Below are 17360 nucleotides of genomic sequence, written 5' to 3' on the forward strand. Positions count from 1 at the left end.
TAAAGTGCCGGGTACAGACAGTGCCGGGTACAATGCTGTAAAGTGCCGGGTACAATGCTGTAAAGTGCCAGGTACAATGCTGTACAGTGCCAGGTACAAAGCTGTACAGGGCTGGGTACAATGCCGAGTACAGTGCTGGGTACAATGCTGTACAGTGCCGGGTACAATGTGAAGTACAGTGCCGGGTACAATGCCGAGTACAGTGCTGGGTACAATGCTGTACAGTGTCGGGTACAATGCCGAGTACAGTGCCGGGTACAATTATGTAAAGTGCCGGGTACAGACAGTGCCAGGTACAATGCTGAGTACAGTGCCGGGTACAATGCTGTACAGTGCCGGGTACAATGCTTTAAAGTGCCGGGTACAATGCTGGGCACAATGCTGTACAGTGCTGGGTACAATGCTGTAAAGTGCTGGGTACAATGCTGTACAGTGCCAGGTACCAACAGTGCTGGGTACAATGCCGAGTACAGTGCTGGGTACAATGCTGTACAGTGCCGGGTACAATGCCGAGTACAGTGCCGGGTACAATGCAGAGTACAGTGCCGAGTATAATGCCGAGTACAGTGCTGGGTACAATGCCGAGTACAGTGCTGGGTACAATGCCGAGTACAGTGCCGAGTACAGTGCCGGGTACAGTGCTGGGCACAATGCTGTACAGTGCCCGGTACAATGCAGAGTACAGTGCCGGGTGCAATGCTGTACAGTGCCGGGTACAATGCCGAGTACAGTGCCGGGTACAATGCAGAGTACAGTGCCGAGTATAATGCCGAGTACAGTGCCGAGTATAATGCCGAGTACAGTGCTGGGTACAATGCCGAGTACAGTGCCGAGTACAGTGCCGGGTACAGTGCTGGGCACAATGCTGTACAGTGCCCGGTACAATGCAGAGTAAAGTGCCGGGTACAATGACGAGTACAGTGCCGGGTACTATGCCGAGTACAATGCTGTACAGTGCCGGGTACAATGATGAGTACAGTGCTGGGTACAATGCTGTAAAGTGCTGGATACAATGCTGTACAGTGCCAAGTACAAACAGTGCTGGGTACGATGCCGATTACAATGCCGGGTACAGTGCTGTACAGTGCCAGGTACAATGCTGAGTACAGTGCTGGGTACAGTGCTGTACAGTGATGGGTACAATGCCAGGTACAGACAATGATGGGTACAATGCCGAGTACAGTGCTGGGTACAATGCCGTACAGTGCCAAGTACAATGCTGGGCACAATGCTGTACAGTGCCGAGTACAATGCTGTAAAGTGCCGGGTACAATGCTGTAAAGTGCTGGGTACAATGCTGTACAGTGCCAGGTACAAACAGTGCTGGGTACAATGCCGAGTACAATGCCGGGTACAGACAGTGCTGGGTACAATGCTGAGTACAGTGCTGGGTACAATGCTGTACAGTGCCCGGTACAATGCAGAGTACAGTGCCGGGTACAAAGCTGTACAGTGCCGGGTACAATGCCGAGTACAGTGCCGGGTACAATGCTGTACAGTGCCGGGTACAATGCTGTAAAATGCTGGATACAATGCTGTACAGTGCCAAGTACAAACAGTGCTAGGTACAATGCCGAGTACAGTGCTGGGTGCAATGCTGTAAAGTGCTGGGTACAGACAGTGCTGGGTACAATACTGAGTACAGTGCCGGGTACAATGCTGTAAAGTGCCGGGTACAATGCTGTATAGTGCTGGGTATAATGCCGAGTGCAGACAATGCTGGGTACAATGCTGTACAGTGCCGGGTACAATGCCGAGTACAGTGCTGGGTACAATGCTGGGTGCAATGCCGGGTACAATGCTGTACAGTGCTGGGTACAATGCTGTACAGAGCAAAGTAACAATGCTGTACAGTGCCGAGTACAATGCTGGGCACAATGCTGTACACTGTCGGGTACAATGCTGTAAAGTGCCGGGTACACGGGATCACAGACAGTGCCGGGTACAATGCTGGGCACAATGCTGTACAGTGCTGGGTACAATGTTGAGTACAGTGCTTAATACAATGCTGTACAGTGCCGGGTACAATGCCGAGTACAGTGCTGGGCACAATGCCGAGTACAATGTTGAGTACAATGCTGGGCACAATGCTGTACAGTGCTGGGTACAATGCCGAGTACAGTGCTGGGCACAATGCCGAGTACAGTGCCGGGTACAATGCCGGGTACAATGCCGAGTACAGTGCTGGGCACAATGCCGAGTACAGTGCCGGGTACAATGCTGTACAGTGCCGGGTACAATGCCGAGTACAGTGCCAGGTACAATGCTGTACAGTGCCAGGTACAATGCTGTACAGTGCCAGGTACAATGCCGAGTACAGTGCCAGGTACAATGCCGAGTACAGTGCTGGGTACAATGCTGGGTGCAATGCCGGGTACAATGCTGTACAGTGCTGGGTACAATGCTGTTCAGAGCAAAGTAACAATGCGGTACAGTGCCGAGTACAATGCTGGGCACAATGCTGTACACTGTCGGGTACAATGCTGTAAAGTGCCGGGTACACAGGGGATCACAGACAGTGCCGGGTACAATGCTGGGCACAATGCTGTACAGTGCTGGGTACAATGTTGAGTACAGTGCTTAATACAATGCTGTACAGTGCCGGGTACAATGCTGTACAGTGCCGGGTACAATGCCGAGTACAATGTTGAGTACAATGCTGGGCACAATGCTGTACAGTGCCGGGTACAATGCCGAGTACAGTGCTGGGCACAATGCCGAGTACAGTGCCGGGTACAATGCCGAGTACAGTGCTGGGCACAATGCCGAGTACAGTGCTGGGTACAATGCTGTACAGTGCCGGGTACAATGCTGTACAGTGCCAGGTACAATGCTGTACAGTGCCAGGTACAATGCTGTACAGTGCCAGGTACAATGCCGAGTACAGTGCTGGGTACAATGCTGGGTGCAATGCCGGGTACAATGCTGTACAGTGCTGGGTACAATGCTGTACAGAGCAAAGTAACAATGCGGTACAGTGCCGAGTACAATGCTGGGCACAATGCTGTACACTGTCGGGTACAATGCTGTAAAGTGCCGGGTACACAGGGGATCACAGACAGTGCCGGGTACAATGCTGGGCACAATGCTGTACAGTGCTGGGTACAATGTTGAGTACAGTGCTTAATACAATGCCGTACAGTGCCGGGTACAATGCTGTACAGTGCCGGGTACAATGCCGAGTACAGTGCCGGGTACAATGCTGTACAGTGCCGGGTACAATGCTGTACAGTGCCGGGTACAATGCTGTACAGTGCCGGGCACAATGCCGAGTACAGTGCCGGGTACAATGCTGTACAGTGCCGGGTACAATGCTGTACAGTGCCGGGTACAATGCCGTACAGTGCCGGGTACAATGCTGTACAGTGCCGGGTACAATGCCGAGTACAGTGCCGGGTACAATGCTGTACAGTGCCGGGTACAATGCTGTACAGTGCCGGGTACAATGCTGTACAGTGCCGGGCACAATGCTGTACAGTGCTGGGTACAATGCCGAACACAGAGGGGCTGGCGGACACCTCCCGCACTGCAGGACTTCTCACAAGGATCTGTACCGGGGCGTAGTCACAGACGGAACCTACGACTGCGCTCACGGTTTGTCCCTTCCTGCGGCCTGTAGCTCCACGTTGGCCACGCATGCGTAGATGATTGTAAACGTCAAGCAGTGCCAGTGCGAGGAGTTACCATCAGGAAGCGGAAGAGCCGGAACAGTACTGTACCCTGAACAAGTGCAGTGCTCGCTCCATAGAGGTGCACAGGGACGGCAGTGTAACATGTTCTCCTGCACAGCCCCGCATTAACTGCTCAGTCTGCTCCTCCATTACTTGCCCTTCCCTTATTGTACTGTAGTAACTGCTGTACCCGCCTCCAAGATGTTCAAGAAGCTGAAGCAAAAGATCACTGAGGAGCAGTCACCTGTGAGGAGCAGCCCCCAGCCCCAGGCACAGGTATGAGGGGATCATCATGAAGGCAGGCACAGGTATGGGGGGTCACCACGGAGGCAGGCACAGGTATGGGGGGAACATCATGGAGGCGGGCACAGGTAAGGGGGGGTGGGTCACCACGGAGGCAGGCACAGGTATGGGGGGAACATCATGGAGGCGGGCACAGGTATGGGGGGAACATCATGGAGGCGGGCACAGGTAAGGGGGGGGGTCAGCATGGAGGTGGGCACAGATAAGGGGGGTCAGCATGGAGGCAGGCACAGGTAAGGGGGGGTCATGGAGGTAGGCACAGGTAAAGGGGGGGTCAGCATGGAGGCAGGCACAGGTAAAGGGGGGGGTCAGCATGGAGGCAGGCACAGGTATTGGGGGGGTCACCGTGGAGGCAGGCACGGGATCACCATGGAGGCAGGCACAGGTATGGGGGGGTCATCATGGAGGCAGGCACAGGGGATCACCATGGAGGCAGGCACAGGTATGGGGGGTCATCATGGAGGCAGGCACAGGGGATCACCATGGAGGCAGGCACAGGTATGGGGGGAACATCATGGAGGCAGGCACAGGTATGGGGGGAACATCATGAAGGCGGGCACAGGTAAGGGGGGGGTCAGCATGGAGGCAGGCACAGGTAAGGGGGGTCAGCATGGAGGCAGGCACAGGTAAGGGGGGGTCATGGAGGTAGGCACAGGTAAAGGGGGGGTCAGCATGGAGGCAGGCACAGGTAAAGGGGATGTCAGCATGGAGGCAGGCACAGGTATTGGGGGGGTCACCGTGGAGGCAGGCACAGGTATGGGGGGTCATCATGGAGGCAGGCACAGGGGATCACCATGGAGGCAGGCACAGGTATGGGGGGTCATCATGGAGGCAGGCACAGGGGATCACCATGGAGGCAGGCACAGGTAAGGGGGTCACCACGGAGGTAGGCATTGGTATGGAGGGGTCACCATGGAGGCAGGCGCAGCACAATAATGATAAACAGTGATGTTAACAAAAAATGTTTTGTTTTCCCCAGAAACAGCGCCTCTATGGGCTGAGTGTAGTACTGCAGTTCCTTCATAGTTATGTAAATGCTGCAGTATCAGGCACAGAAGTAGTGCTAGAGACTAGAAGACTAGAGATGGGCGGACACCTGGATGTTGGGGTTCAGCCGAACATTTAGAAAAAGTTTGGGTACCATAACCCCATTCACTTGAAGATGTGCATGACAGCGTGGCAAACACCACTTCTGATCGGCGGTGAAATCCTCCCTGCCGGTCAGAGAGCAGTGGTGCCCATGCTGTCATTGGCAGTGTGAGCGCTCAGCTGTGATCTCAGGTATAAAGTTTACCTCTGGTCACTGATGTCAGCTGATGGGACTACTGCTCCCATCATCTGACACCTGCTGCCACTAATAACGAGAGCAGGAGCGGCTGATCGGAGTATTCATCAGCCACCGCCTGTGCTGTAAGTAAATAGTTAAAAAATAAAAATGTCAAGGGTTCCCCTGTACTTTTGATAACCAGCCAGGCAAAACTTCCAGCTGGGGGCTGCAACCCTCAGCTGTCAGCTTCAGCAAGGCTGGTTATCAAGAATAGAGGGGTCCTAATGCCGAATTTTTAAATTATGTAAATAAATATAAACAAAAAACAAACAGCGTGAGGTCTCCCCCATTGTTGACAACCAGCCTTCTTAAAGCTCACAGCTGGGGGCTGGTATTCTCAGGCTGGTAAGGGACCATGGATATTGCCCCCCCAGCCTAAAAATAGCAGCCTGCAGCCGCCCAGAAAAGGCACATCTATTAGATGCACCAATTCTGCCGCTTTGCCCGGCTCTTCCTACTTGCCCTGTAGTGGTGGCAAGTGGGGTTAATATTTGTGGGGTTGATGTCACCTTTGTATTGTCAGGTTACATCAAGCCCACAGCTTAGTAATGGAGAGGCATCTATGAGACACCTATCCATTACTAATCCTCTAGTTACATTGTAAATAAAGACACTGCAAGAATAAAGTATTTCATTTGAAATAAAACAAAACACGCTTTTACTTTTTTATTTAAAAATAACTACCATAATGCAGTTATACTCCCCTAATGCCTAATTCCACCGAAGACCTCCTATAAGAAAATAAAAAACAATAATATCCCTCACCTATCTGTCATGCTGTCCCACGCCGTAATCCATGTCTGGGGGATAAACAGTTTTCAACCTGGATGGTGCCAAGATGCGACCGTCCAGGCTGAGAACCACTGGTGACTGAACTGCGATGACCTCGGTGAGATCTCCGCTAGCACCTTGAGAAAATATCTCACGGTGTTAGCAGGAATCCCACCAAGGTCAGTGGGTGGTGTATGGATGCCGAACTTTACTGTTTGGGTTCGCCCATCGCTAGGGATGACCTCTACTATCACATGCAGTCTAGGTTGTGGCCTGTTCCTTATTGTACTCTTTCAGGACGCCAGTTTTTCCTATTCTTGGTATATGACAGCTCTTATCAGTCCCAGTCTGAGTGGAGGCCAAGTATGTCCACCTCTGCTCAATTTTCTGAAGATAGCGAAGTACAATCTCCAGTGTACCATAGAAAGTGAATGGAGCAGCGGTGAGCAGATTTACCCTCCTCTATTCAGCAGAGTCCTCAAGATTGTTTGGGGTGCTAGTGGTCAACCCCAACGATCAGGAAGGTGTCAGGTAACCAATTAATACGAGAATTCTAAACTTGATTCAAACTTTAAAAAAAAACAAAACCGTATCTGATTTAGAAACATGCCAATGGCACAAGTTTGGCCTTTATCTGATGCATGGGGGGCCTATGCGAGCAGTAACATACACAGGGGGCTTCCTTGTTCTGCATGTATGTGTGCATAGACTTGCTGGTTACTCCTCTTTGAAGTGATGAACTTACAAGTTGCTTTTGAAGGTATCATATGTTGATGAGTGACCAGTCTGGGGTAATGCGTACCACAGTATGGGACCAATCATGGAGATGAGGACTTAAAGGGAACCTGTCACCCCCAAAATCGAAGATGAGCTAAGCCCACCAGCATCAGGGGCTTATCTACAGTATTCTGGAATGCTGTAGATAAGCCCCAGATGTATCCTGAAAGATGAGAAAAAGAGGTTAGATTATACTCACCCAGGGGCGGTCCCGCTGCAATCCGGGTCCGATGGGCGTCGCGGTCCGGGGCCCCCTATCTTCATAGGATGGCGTCGATTTTGGGTGTGACAGGTTCCCCTTAAATGAGCAGATGATATCTTGTGAAGGCTGGAGATAACTGTTGTTTGTGGTGGATCAGGAAATTAGGTCAGATGTTTAGAGGGGGTACATTACGGACATCCTTGTTCATAACCAGTTCTCAGGGCCTTTGATTGGCATCATTCTTGTGCCCATATGGTGGTCTCCAGGGTATGTGAGAGTTGGTGTTTTTACATTGGAAAAGTTAAAACTTGTAAAGCAAAAATCATTTTTTGTAATCGTGCTATTATTCACTCTGTGAGTTAGAGGACACGCGTGGCTCTGGATTTATTGTTTAGATCATTGGAGTGTGAAATGTTTCTATATTCATGGTGTTGAAGCAGAGTTGCTGTACTGGGCTGGGACAGAAGTGATGTATGAGGAGAAAGTCCAAAGGGGCTTTGGTGCCGCACTAGCATTGAGGCCCTTTATTCTTGGGATCGTGCGGGTCCTGTGATTGGTAGGAAACATGTTACAGTATTTCTGACACATTCTGTATGAAGTTATGAGCCCACAGCAGGCGATGCCCACCGCATATAGTCTGTAGCAGAAGTAACATAGTTATTAAGGTTGAAGGAGGACTTTAAGTCCATCTAGTTCAACCCATAGCCTAACCTAACTTGCCCTAACATGTTGATCCAGAGGAAGGCAAAAAAAAACCATGCGGCAAAGAGTAAGTATATATACCCTGTAACATTATACTTTTCAAGAAAGGCATCCAGTCCCCTCTTAAATTTTATTAATGAATCACTCAATACAGCATCATACGGCAGAGAGTTCCATAGTGTCACTGTTCTTACAGTAAAGAATCCGCGTCTGTTATTATGCTTAAACCTTCTTTCCTCCAGACGTAGAGGATGCCCCCTTGTCCCTGTCTCAGGTCTATGATTAAAAAGATCATCAGAAAGGTCTTTGTACTGTCCCCTCATATATACTGCGTGCAGAATTATTAGGCAAGTTGTATTTTGATCACAAAATTCGCCGTGCACATGCTGCGGAAAATTCCGTGCAGAAGCGCAGCGGTTTATTTTTCGCAGCATGTCAATTCTTTGTGCTGATTCCGCAGCGTTTTACAACTGCTCCTCAATAGGAATTCGCAGATGTAAAACCGCAGGTGAAATCCACACAAAAACTGTACCAAATCCGCAATGGAATCCACAACATGTGCACATACCCTGAATGTTTGGATTTGATATGCAGATTTTTTCAGCAAATCCAGCACATCCTAAGGGTATGTGCACACGTTGCATATTTCCTTCGGATCTGCAGCGTTTTTTTCCACTCAGAAATGCTGCAGATCCGCAAGTGATTTACAGTACAAAGTAAATCAAGGCCAAAAAAAAATTCTGTGCTAATGGTGCGGAAAATTCTGCAGCAGATTCAGAAAAGGATCATGTCAATTCTTTTTTCAGATGTGCTGCGTTTCTGCAACTATTCCATAATAGAAATATGCAGGGGTGAAAAAAGGAAGATATCCCATAGAATGTAAGTCTGCAAGGGCAGGGTCCTCTCCCCACTGTACCAGTCTGTCACTGTAAACTTGATTACTGTAAACGATATCTATAACCCTGTATGTAACCCCTTCTCATGTACAGCACCATGGAATTAATGGTGCTAAATAAATAATAATAATAATATCCGCACAAAAATCTGCAACATATGCACATACCAAAAAAAGGCGCAGATTTTGACCTGCATTTTCTGCTAAGAAATGCAGAATCTTTACAAAAAATTCCACAGTCAAATGTGCAACATGTGCATATAGCCTTAAGGGATTTTCTGGGCCCAGCATATCTTTCTGCAGTTATGCCGAATCTCGACAATGTGCTGTGTGCACACTGTCAGCTGTTTCCATCTTGAGTGGACTGTCTAGTAACCGCCAGTAAGCGATTTGCCTGCTGGAGGTCACATACCTTCTAGCTTCTCTTGATAGAACACTGAGAACCAGTCGGCTCCATCGCCACTTACTGCAGGTCAGCTCCTGTTTAGAGAATAGCAGCTGATCTGTGGTTCTTGGCAGCGGGGACTACTGACATTTGGTTATCCAGTTCACTCAAGACTTGAAAAAGGAATTAAACTTAAAAGAAAGAAAAGAGTAAAACAGTGGGTAAAATTGCACCAATAGGGTAAAAATGTACATTTGGAGTTCTACCTAATCATTGAGCTCCTAAGCCTTTCCTGAAGCAATCAAATATTTTAGCTATATCTAATTATTGAATCAATGAAAAAAGGAAAAAAAAAAAACCGCTCACCCTTCAGTGTAGCACAGTCTGCACGTACTCCACGCACAGGAGAGGGAAAGATTGATCTCGATGTAGTAAAGATGCCACAATCCTATGAACTTTTTCACCAGGTCCCCTTCTTCCCCATTTTTGCGACCTTGAGATTACCTAAAACATTTTTTCTTAATGTCCAACCAAGGCAGAAAAATACTTTTTTTGCTATGATTGTATTTTAAACTTTAGAAATTAAAGACTTTTTTTATTCTAAATATATCTTGGAATTTTAGACTAGAGTCTGGATCAATCTTCTCCTGCGATAACTAATTATGCCACAATTTTTAACTCAAAACCTTTTTGCTTTTAGAGACTGCATGTTTTTTTTTTTTTTTTGAGGTGAAAAGACAGCCCCCTTGTATTGTTAAGACTTTACATGGAAAATATTTCTTTTTACATTATTTTTCATTTGTTTTTACAACACACAAAACATATCCAGAACACAAGTTTTAATTTTACATATTCTTAGTGATCGAACAAAAGTAGGAGATAAAACTGGAAATTCTAATGAAAATGAAATCTTGAAAATGATTTTTTTGATCTTTAATTAAATAAACTCTTCCTTATTAGGGGCAGAATAGAGTGTCTCCAACAGGGAGCCGGAGTCGTACATCTTCCATGACAGACCACCAGGATGACAGTGTAGCCACTCCAGACAAAGAGGTCAGTTTACCACCTACTATTGATTTTTCAGTTTTGGTATCTTACACGTACCACTGGTGATATATGTGTATATATATATATATATATATATATATATATATATATATATATATATATATACATATATACACACACTATATGTGTATATATATATATATATATATATACATATATACACACACTATATGTGTATATATATATATATATGTATATATATGTGTGTGTGGATGTATGTGTGTATATATATATATATATATATATATATATATATATATATATATATATATGTGTGTAATATATGTATTTGTGTATATATATATATATATATATATATATATATATATATATATATATATATATAATTTATTTGGAACAGCACAACTCCTATACTTAGCTTCGGGTGCAATGCCAACGAAGGTCCTGGAGCTCCGCTGGGCTCTACAGCTAACCTGACTGGAGCTGCAGAGCACGGAGCCCCCATGGCCGCTATATTATGGGGGATACGCGGGTGTGTGGAGCCCCCATGGCCGGTATATTGGGGGGAGGGGGGGGGGATAAGTAAGTTCGGCTGCGTCACTCTGGCCCAGACTGCGCAGGCGTGGTGCGTCGCGCTTGCGCAGTCTATAAAGGCTTCGGACAGAGTGACCCTCCCACCGTTATATTATAGATGTATATATGTATGTGTGTATATATATATATATATATATATATATATATATATATATATATATATATATATATGTATATATATATATATATATATATAATCTGATTAAAGAAACGTCATAAGAGTGATTTGTTATCTTTCAAGAATTAAATTGGCTATGAAGACATGCCCTATATTCTTCTAAACAGACTGAGCCTGTGTTTGTTGCTAAATCTAATATAGTAGTGGACGAAGAAATGCCAAAGGTCACAATTTTTCCAATTTTTGAGTTTTGGCATTAATAGTACATCAGGATAATCATTAGTATTTTCTAGATTAAACAACTTGTGATTTTCCCTGTGTGGATATTTTCATATATGACAGGTTTGATGCAGTTTTCCGCTGCTGTGTTATTCATTTGAGTGAATACATTTAGAAAATTTGGATAGTACAATGTATATGATCAATAGATCTGGATGACTCTAATGCTGCGGATTATTGTGTCAAATAAAAGCATGCTATAATCAGTGCTGAAAGGGGTGGTCTGCAACTAATATTGATTTTCATCCTAAATATGTCTATTGATTGTTTTTCTAAAATGTTTTAAAGGAGTTGTGCACTACTTGGCAACACCCTTTCATTCCCTATTGTTATGCTGTAAGAATCAGGCTGCACTCAGATGTCATCCGAGTGCAGTCCAAATGTGAGTGTGACGATTCAAAGAGGGAAAACGTAAAGTGGACCCTCTAGACCGCGACGACGAACCCCTCACGGATGAACTGACCAGATAGACTGCCCCCTATACAGGGAGAGTTAGGGGCAGGCCCGTGAGGGACTATCGCCACGGAAGCTGGAGGACCAGGACGGGAGAAGACCAAGAAGAGGTAGTAGGACCACAGGATAGGTGAGTACTGCAGAGAAACAGGATTGGTGGGTAAACTGCAGCAGTGCAGGGACTGGCAGAGGAACTGAGGGAACGCAGAGGCTAGCAGGATACAGGAAAGACAGGATAAACCCAAAGTCAGAGGGAAAACGAACTTCACAGAGACTAAGAGCGGCCAGGAACACCTGAAGGAACAAATGATAACCAGGCACAGAGGGACGGCAGGAAGCAGTTTAAATACCTAAAGGCAGGGTAGCACTTCCGGGTAACAGACCTCCAGAACCATAGAGAGGACAATAAGGAGAACCGACCTCTGGGTACTAGTCCCATAGGACCATAGAGGAGACGCCGACAGAAGATCAGAAGTGCACACGCGCAGCACTGAACCTGGTATGCGCGGGCGCACGAGAAGCAGAGGCCGGGAGCGAGCGAGGAGACGTCAGCAGCGGTATGATACCTATGTTTGACCCTGTTAAAATAGTAAAGTTTATACTCCTGTGCTAGCGCCATTCCAGCGTTATCAGCATTCACATTCCCGAGGCTCACGTGAAGTTATGACGCGTGACCCCTGCGTCCAGTCGGTGGTGGCGTCACTGTGCCCTCCTTCAGACGTGTTAGTAACCAAGAGGGGGGTGAGAGTTGCGTCTGGCCTCTCACTTCATGCTTAATTACGGTACATATATGTCATAAGGTGGGGACAGTGACACCACCGCTGATTGGATGCAGGGTTCACAAGTCCTAACAACCTCATGTGAGCCACGAAACCACTGAAACGGCGCCGACACGGGAGATGAGTATAAGCTTTTTTTTTTTTTTATTCTGATGGAGCCAAACCTGGGGAATGAGAAGGAGTTGTGCAAGGACAATCCCTTTAGTTTAAAAGTCCCTACCTTCCCTCTCCAATCTAACTACTTTATTTTTTTTTTATCTAGTTCCAGTTTTTCTATCATGTGAGAATCTTCAGTGCATGTTGGGATACTTAAATTGGACATCATCAGGGAGCAGAGTCTGTGATCACTGCGACAGCTTCTTTTCCCACCCTGATACGAAGCATCATCAGTGTCTTCAGTTTCAGGGGCTAATGTAGTCCCTTCTGTACTGAGCATTCGTCAGTTGTCCATGAAAACGCATGCTTAATAGGATCTTGTCACTGTGCACTATTCTTCTCGGTGTACAGTGATGGTGCACTCCCTTGCTTGCTCTAATTAGAAGTGAGGAGTGGGTAAGAGAGCGTACTGTCAGTGCGCATTGTAAGGAGAGCAAGCAGCGAGCAGCCCCATCCCCAAAACGGACGTCACTTTCGGGTGCAGGTCTGGTTTCTGCTCACCGCGTTCTTATAATGTGACCTAGTCATGGAACTAATGGTACAGCCATTTCATCAAAGTGTCTCACCACAAACACTGCTGGGATTCCAAAGAGCTGCCAGCAGTGGATCTTGATTATTTATATGCCCAAGTGCATTCAGTGGTAGAACATTCTTCAGACGACCATTAATAACCTTATTGGCTGCATGACAAGGCATGTGTGTGTATTACTGCTCCAAAATATTAAATATTGATGTTAAATATGGATGTTTTGAAAATTTGTTTCCACTTCTATCATCTTTTTCATATCATTAACATGTCTATCCATCCTATGATTTCCATGATTCCACGAAGTTTAACACTTGTTGTATATCTGTATTTTTCTTAAACTAAAAAAAGTATTCGTCTGGTATGTTTTCAAATCGCACGCTTTAATAAGTTATCTTATTTTTTTTTTTTTTTAGGTATTTTTTAAGTAAATGATATATCTTACAATGGGGTATGAAATGTAATGTGAAAAAGCATTTCTTCTGATTATCTGTCTCCTCATTCCATTGTGTTGCGTGGCACAGCTGCTGGCCGGGATGATAGCAGAGCCTTCTTTACTCTCTGAATACACTATTTTTGCTCTGGACCACACCAAAAGGTCCAAACCTTTCAGTGACAGAGTGGTGAGTCCACCCATTCCTTTCAGGAAGTGGAGTTACTCTAGTTCTGCTTCTAGACCCCTCCAGTAGTCATTCCGTATTGCTTTGTGTTAGTAACCCGCACTAAATTCCGTATGGGGTTTTCATATAACAGATTAACTTGTTTCTGCATTAACAGGCAAGTGCTTCTTTCTGGAGGAGTAATTGCCCATGGCTTCTGACTCATTAACCTGCAGTATTAACAGCCAAAGTTGATACCTCTTCTTTGGGTTCTTATTCCTAAACATACTTTAAAAAATCTCTGGCTTCTGCACAAGACTACACAATGGCCCAGGTATAAATGATAGGCTTCATGATCTCGTAGGGTATGTTTCCACGGTCAGGAAACGCCGCTTGTTTGACGCTGCGCAGAGCTGCAGCGTCAAACAAGCAGCGTCCAGATGTTCCAGCATAGTGGAGGGGATTTTATGAAATCCCGTCTCCACTATGCGTGGAAACCCGCACGCGGCGGCCCTGCGACTACGGACATGCTGCGCGTCTTTTCAGATCGCAGCATGTCCGTATACCTTGCGGGGACGCAGCGTCCCCGCAAGGCATATCACAGGGCCCTATGGGACAGAGCGATCATCCCGGATGTGAAGAGTTAACACATCCGGCATGATCGCGTCCCAGAAAGGGGGCGGGGCTTAGCGCCGAGCGGCGATACCGCCGGCCATCCTGAACGTGGAGACATAGCCTAAGGTTGCTTCTTTTAAGCATACTATAACTTTTTAGAGCATCTAACTATATTTAGTGGCAACACGTCCTTAATCACATGACAAAATCTAGTTTCTCTTACGTGGTGGCTTGTACAGTCCTTGAAATTTCACTATTCCCTTCCATTTTATGGATACTAAATATATGGATTAATCTTCCTTTCTGGGACCATAGAGCCATATGGTACAGATAATTAGAAAACTGCATGTAAGTCATGAACTGATATACTATTTTGGGTTATAAAGGTAAATGTTTAAACCTCTTTTGCTTGTTACGTTTTTTTGGCTGTATCATTTTATCTGTAAACATAGGAAAAAAGACCAATTATATTTATTTTTTTTAGCTGGTATTTATTGTAAATTTTTGAGTAACAGAGAAAATGTCATCTTTGCGTTCATTAAGAGACAGGAGAAGTTTAGCTGAGTGGAAATAGGCTAGAGTAGCTTATCCTACATTGCAGACAGTCAGTGAAGAGCGCTGTGACCATAACCTACCCCTATTTACAGACAACTGGAATGCTCTACATTTTTTTTTATCGCTTCCTTGGGGGACACAGGTAACCATGGGTGTATGCTGCTGTCACTAGGAGGCAGACACTGGGCAAAAAAGGAAAAATAGCTCCTCCTCAGCAGTGTGCACCCACTGACGGGCACCAAACACCTCTGTTTAAGCTTAGTGTCTGTAGGAGGCGGACCTGGATCTGATCCCAGATCCGCATTTTCCTTTTCAGGTATCTTTTGTGTGTTTTTATTCATAGACAGACAGACACACACACAGCCCCGCAGACCACTGCGGACTCTCACACACACACACACACACACACACACACACACACACACACACACACCACTGCAGACACAGCCCCGCAGACCACTGCAGACTCACACACACACACACACACACCACTGCAGACACAGCCCCGCAGACCACTGCAGACTCACACACACACACACACACACACACCACTGCAGACACAGCCCCGCAGACCACTGCAGACTCACACACACACACACACCACTGCAGACACAGCCCCGCAGACCACTGCAGACTCACACACACGGACCACTGCAGACACACAGCCCCGCAGACCACTGCAGACACACACACACACACAGCCCCGCAGACCACTGCAGACACACACACACACACAGCCCTGCAGACCACTGCAGACACATACACACACAGCCCCGCAGACCACTGCAGACACATACACACACAGCCCCGTAGACCACTGCAGACTCACACACACACAGCCCCGTAGACCACTGCAGACTCACACACACACAGCCCCGCAGACCACTGCAGACTCACACACACACGGACCACTGCAGACACACAGCCCCGCAGACCACTGCAGACTCACACACACACGGACCACTGCAGACACACAGCCCCGCAGACCACTGCAGACACACACACACACACACACAGCCCCGCAGACCACTGCAGACACACACACACACACACACACACACAGCCCCGCAGACCACTGCAGACACATACACACACAGCCCCGTAGACCACTGCAGACTCACACACACACAGCCCCGTAGACCACTGCAGACTCACACACACACAGCCCCGTAGACCACTGCAGACTCACACACACACAGCCCCGTAGACCACTGCAGACTCACACACACACAGCCCCGCAGACCACTGCAGACACACACACACAGCCCCGCAGACCACTGCAGACACACACACACACACACACACACACACACACACACACAGCCCCGCAGACCACTGCAGACTCACACACACACACACACAGCCCCGCAGACCACTGCAGACTCACACACACACACACACAGCCCCGCAGACCACTGCAGACTCACACACACACACACACAGCCCCGCAGACCACTGCAGACTCACACACACACACAGCCCCGCAGACCACTGCAGACTCACACACACACACACACACAGCCCCGCAGACCACTGCAGACTCACACACACAGCCCCGCAGACCACTGCAGACTCACACACACACACACACACAGCCCCGCAGACCACTGCAGACTCACACACACACACACAGCCCCGCAGACCACTGCAGACTCACACACACACACACAGCCCCGCAGACCACTGCAGACTCACACACACACACACAGCCCCGCAGACCACTGCAGACTCACACACACACACACAGCCCCGCAGACCACTGCAGACTCACACACACAGCCTCGCAGACCACTGCAGACTCACACACACAGCCCCGCAGACCACTGCAGACTCACACACACAGCCCCGCAGACCACTGCAGACTCACACACACAGCCCCGCAGACCACTGCAGACTCACACACACAGCCCCGCAGACCACTGCAGACTCACACACACACAGCCCCGCAGACCACTGCAGACTCACACACACAGCCCCGCAGACACGCACACCCGCACACAGACACGCACATCTTCTCCGCACACACACAGTCTCTGCCCACACCCTCTTCCCCCCCCCTCCTGATCTGCAGCGTTTCTTGCACCCAACTCCGCAGCAAAACCGCATGTCTTGCAGTTTTGCTGCAGATTTGACTGAATTAATGGAAGACAATGGGTACAGAAACACAGCTGATCCTTCGAAAATAATTGACATGGTCCTTTTTTGAATCTGTGCAGAATTTTCCGCCCCATTAGCACAGCATTTTTTTTGCCCCATTGATTTACATTGTACTGTAAATCACTTGCGGATCTGCAGCTTTTCTGCGCTGAAAAAAACGCTGTGGATCCGCAGGAAATCCGCAATGTATGCACATAGCCTTACAGATTTGTAAAGCTGCGACCTGGCCATTATTGCACACTTTTTTCACGATGTTTTACGGGGTTCATATCCATGCCTCATCTCATGCAGGCCCGGGAAGGAAGATGCTGCAGGCGGCGTTACGCACCGGCCAACCGAGGTCTCTTTTCTTTGCATTTTTTTTCTGTTCCCACCCTTGGGACTGCTTTGGGACGTCCCATGGTTGCCTGTGTCCACCAATGAAGCGATAAAGAGGGATTTTTGGTACTCTCTGTAAAATCTTTCTT

The 17360-nt window shown here is 47.5% G+C and overlaps 1 protein-coding gene across 8 annotated transcripts in view; it reads left to right on the forward strand.

The window, feature by feature from the left end:
* Positions 1-3608: 3608 nt before the first annotated feature.
* The window catches only part of GOLGA4 (golgin A4), a 181202-nt gene continuing 167450 nt past the window's right edge, over positions 3609-17360 (forward strand). For 6 of the 8 annotated variants that reach the window (XM_077269339.1, XM_077269341.1, XM_077269342.1 and 3 more), the window contains exons 1-3: positions 3727-3947; positions 9994-10086; positions 13492-13590. In XM_077269339.1, the coding sequence (XP_077125454.1) occupies positions 3873-3947; positions 9994-10086; positions 13492-13590 (267 nt within the window). In that variant the 5' untranslated portion in view covers positions 3727-3872. Of the gene's footprint in view, positions 3948-9993; positions 10087-13491; positions 13591-17360 lie in introns of all 8 variants that reach the window. The other 2 variants (XM_077269344.1, XM_077269346.1) reach the window with 2 other exon arrangements.

The sequence above is a fragment of the Ranitomeya variabilis genome, chromosome 6 (assembly GCF_051348905.1).
Source record: "Ranitomeya variabilis isolate aRanVar5 chromosome 6, aRanVar5.hap1, whole genome shotgun sequence".
Taxonomy (NCBI): domain Eukaryota; kingdom Metazoa; phylum Chordata; class Amphibia; order Anura; family Dendrobatidae; genus Ranitomeya; species Ranitomeya variabilis.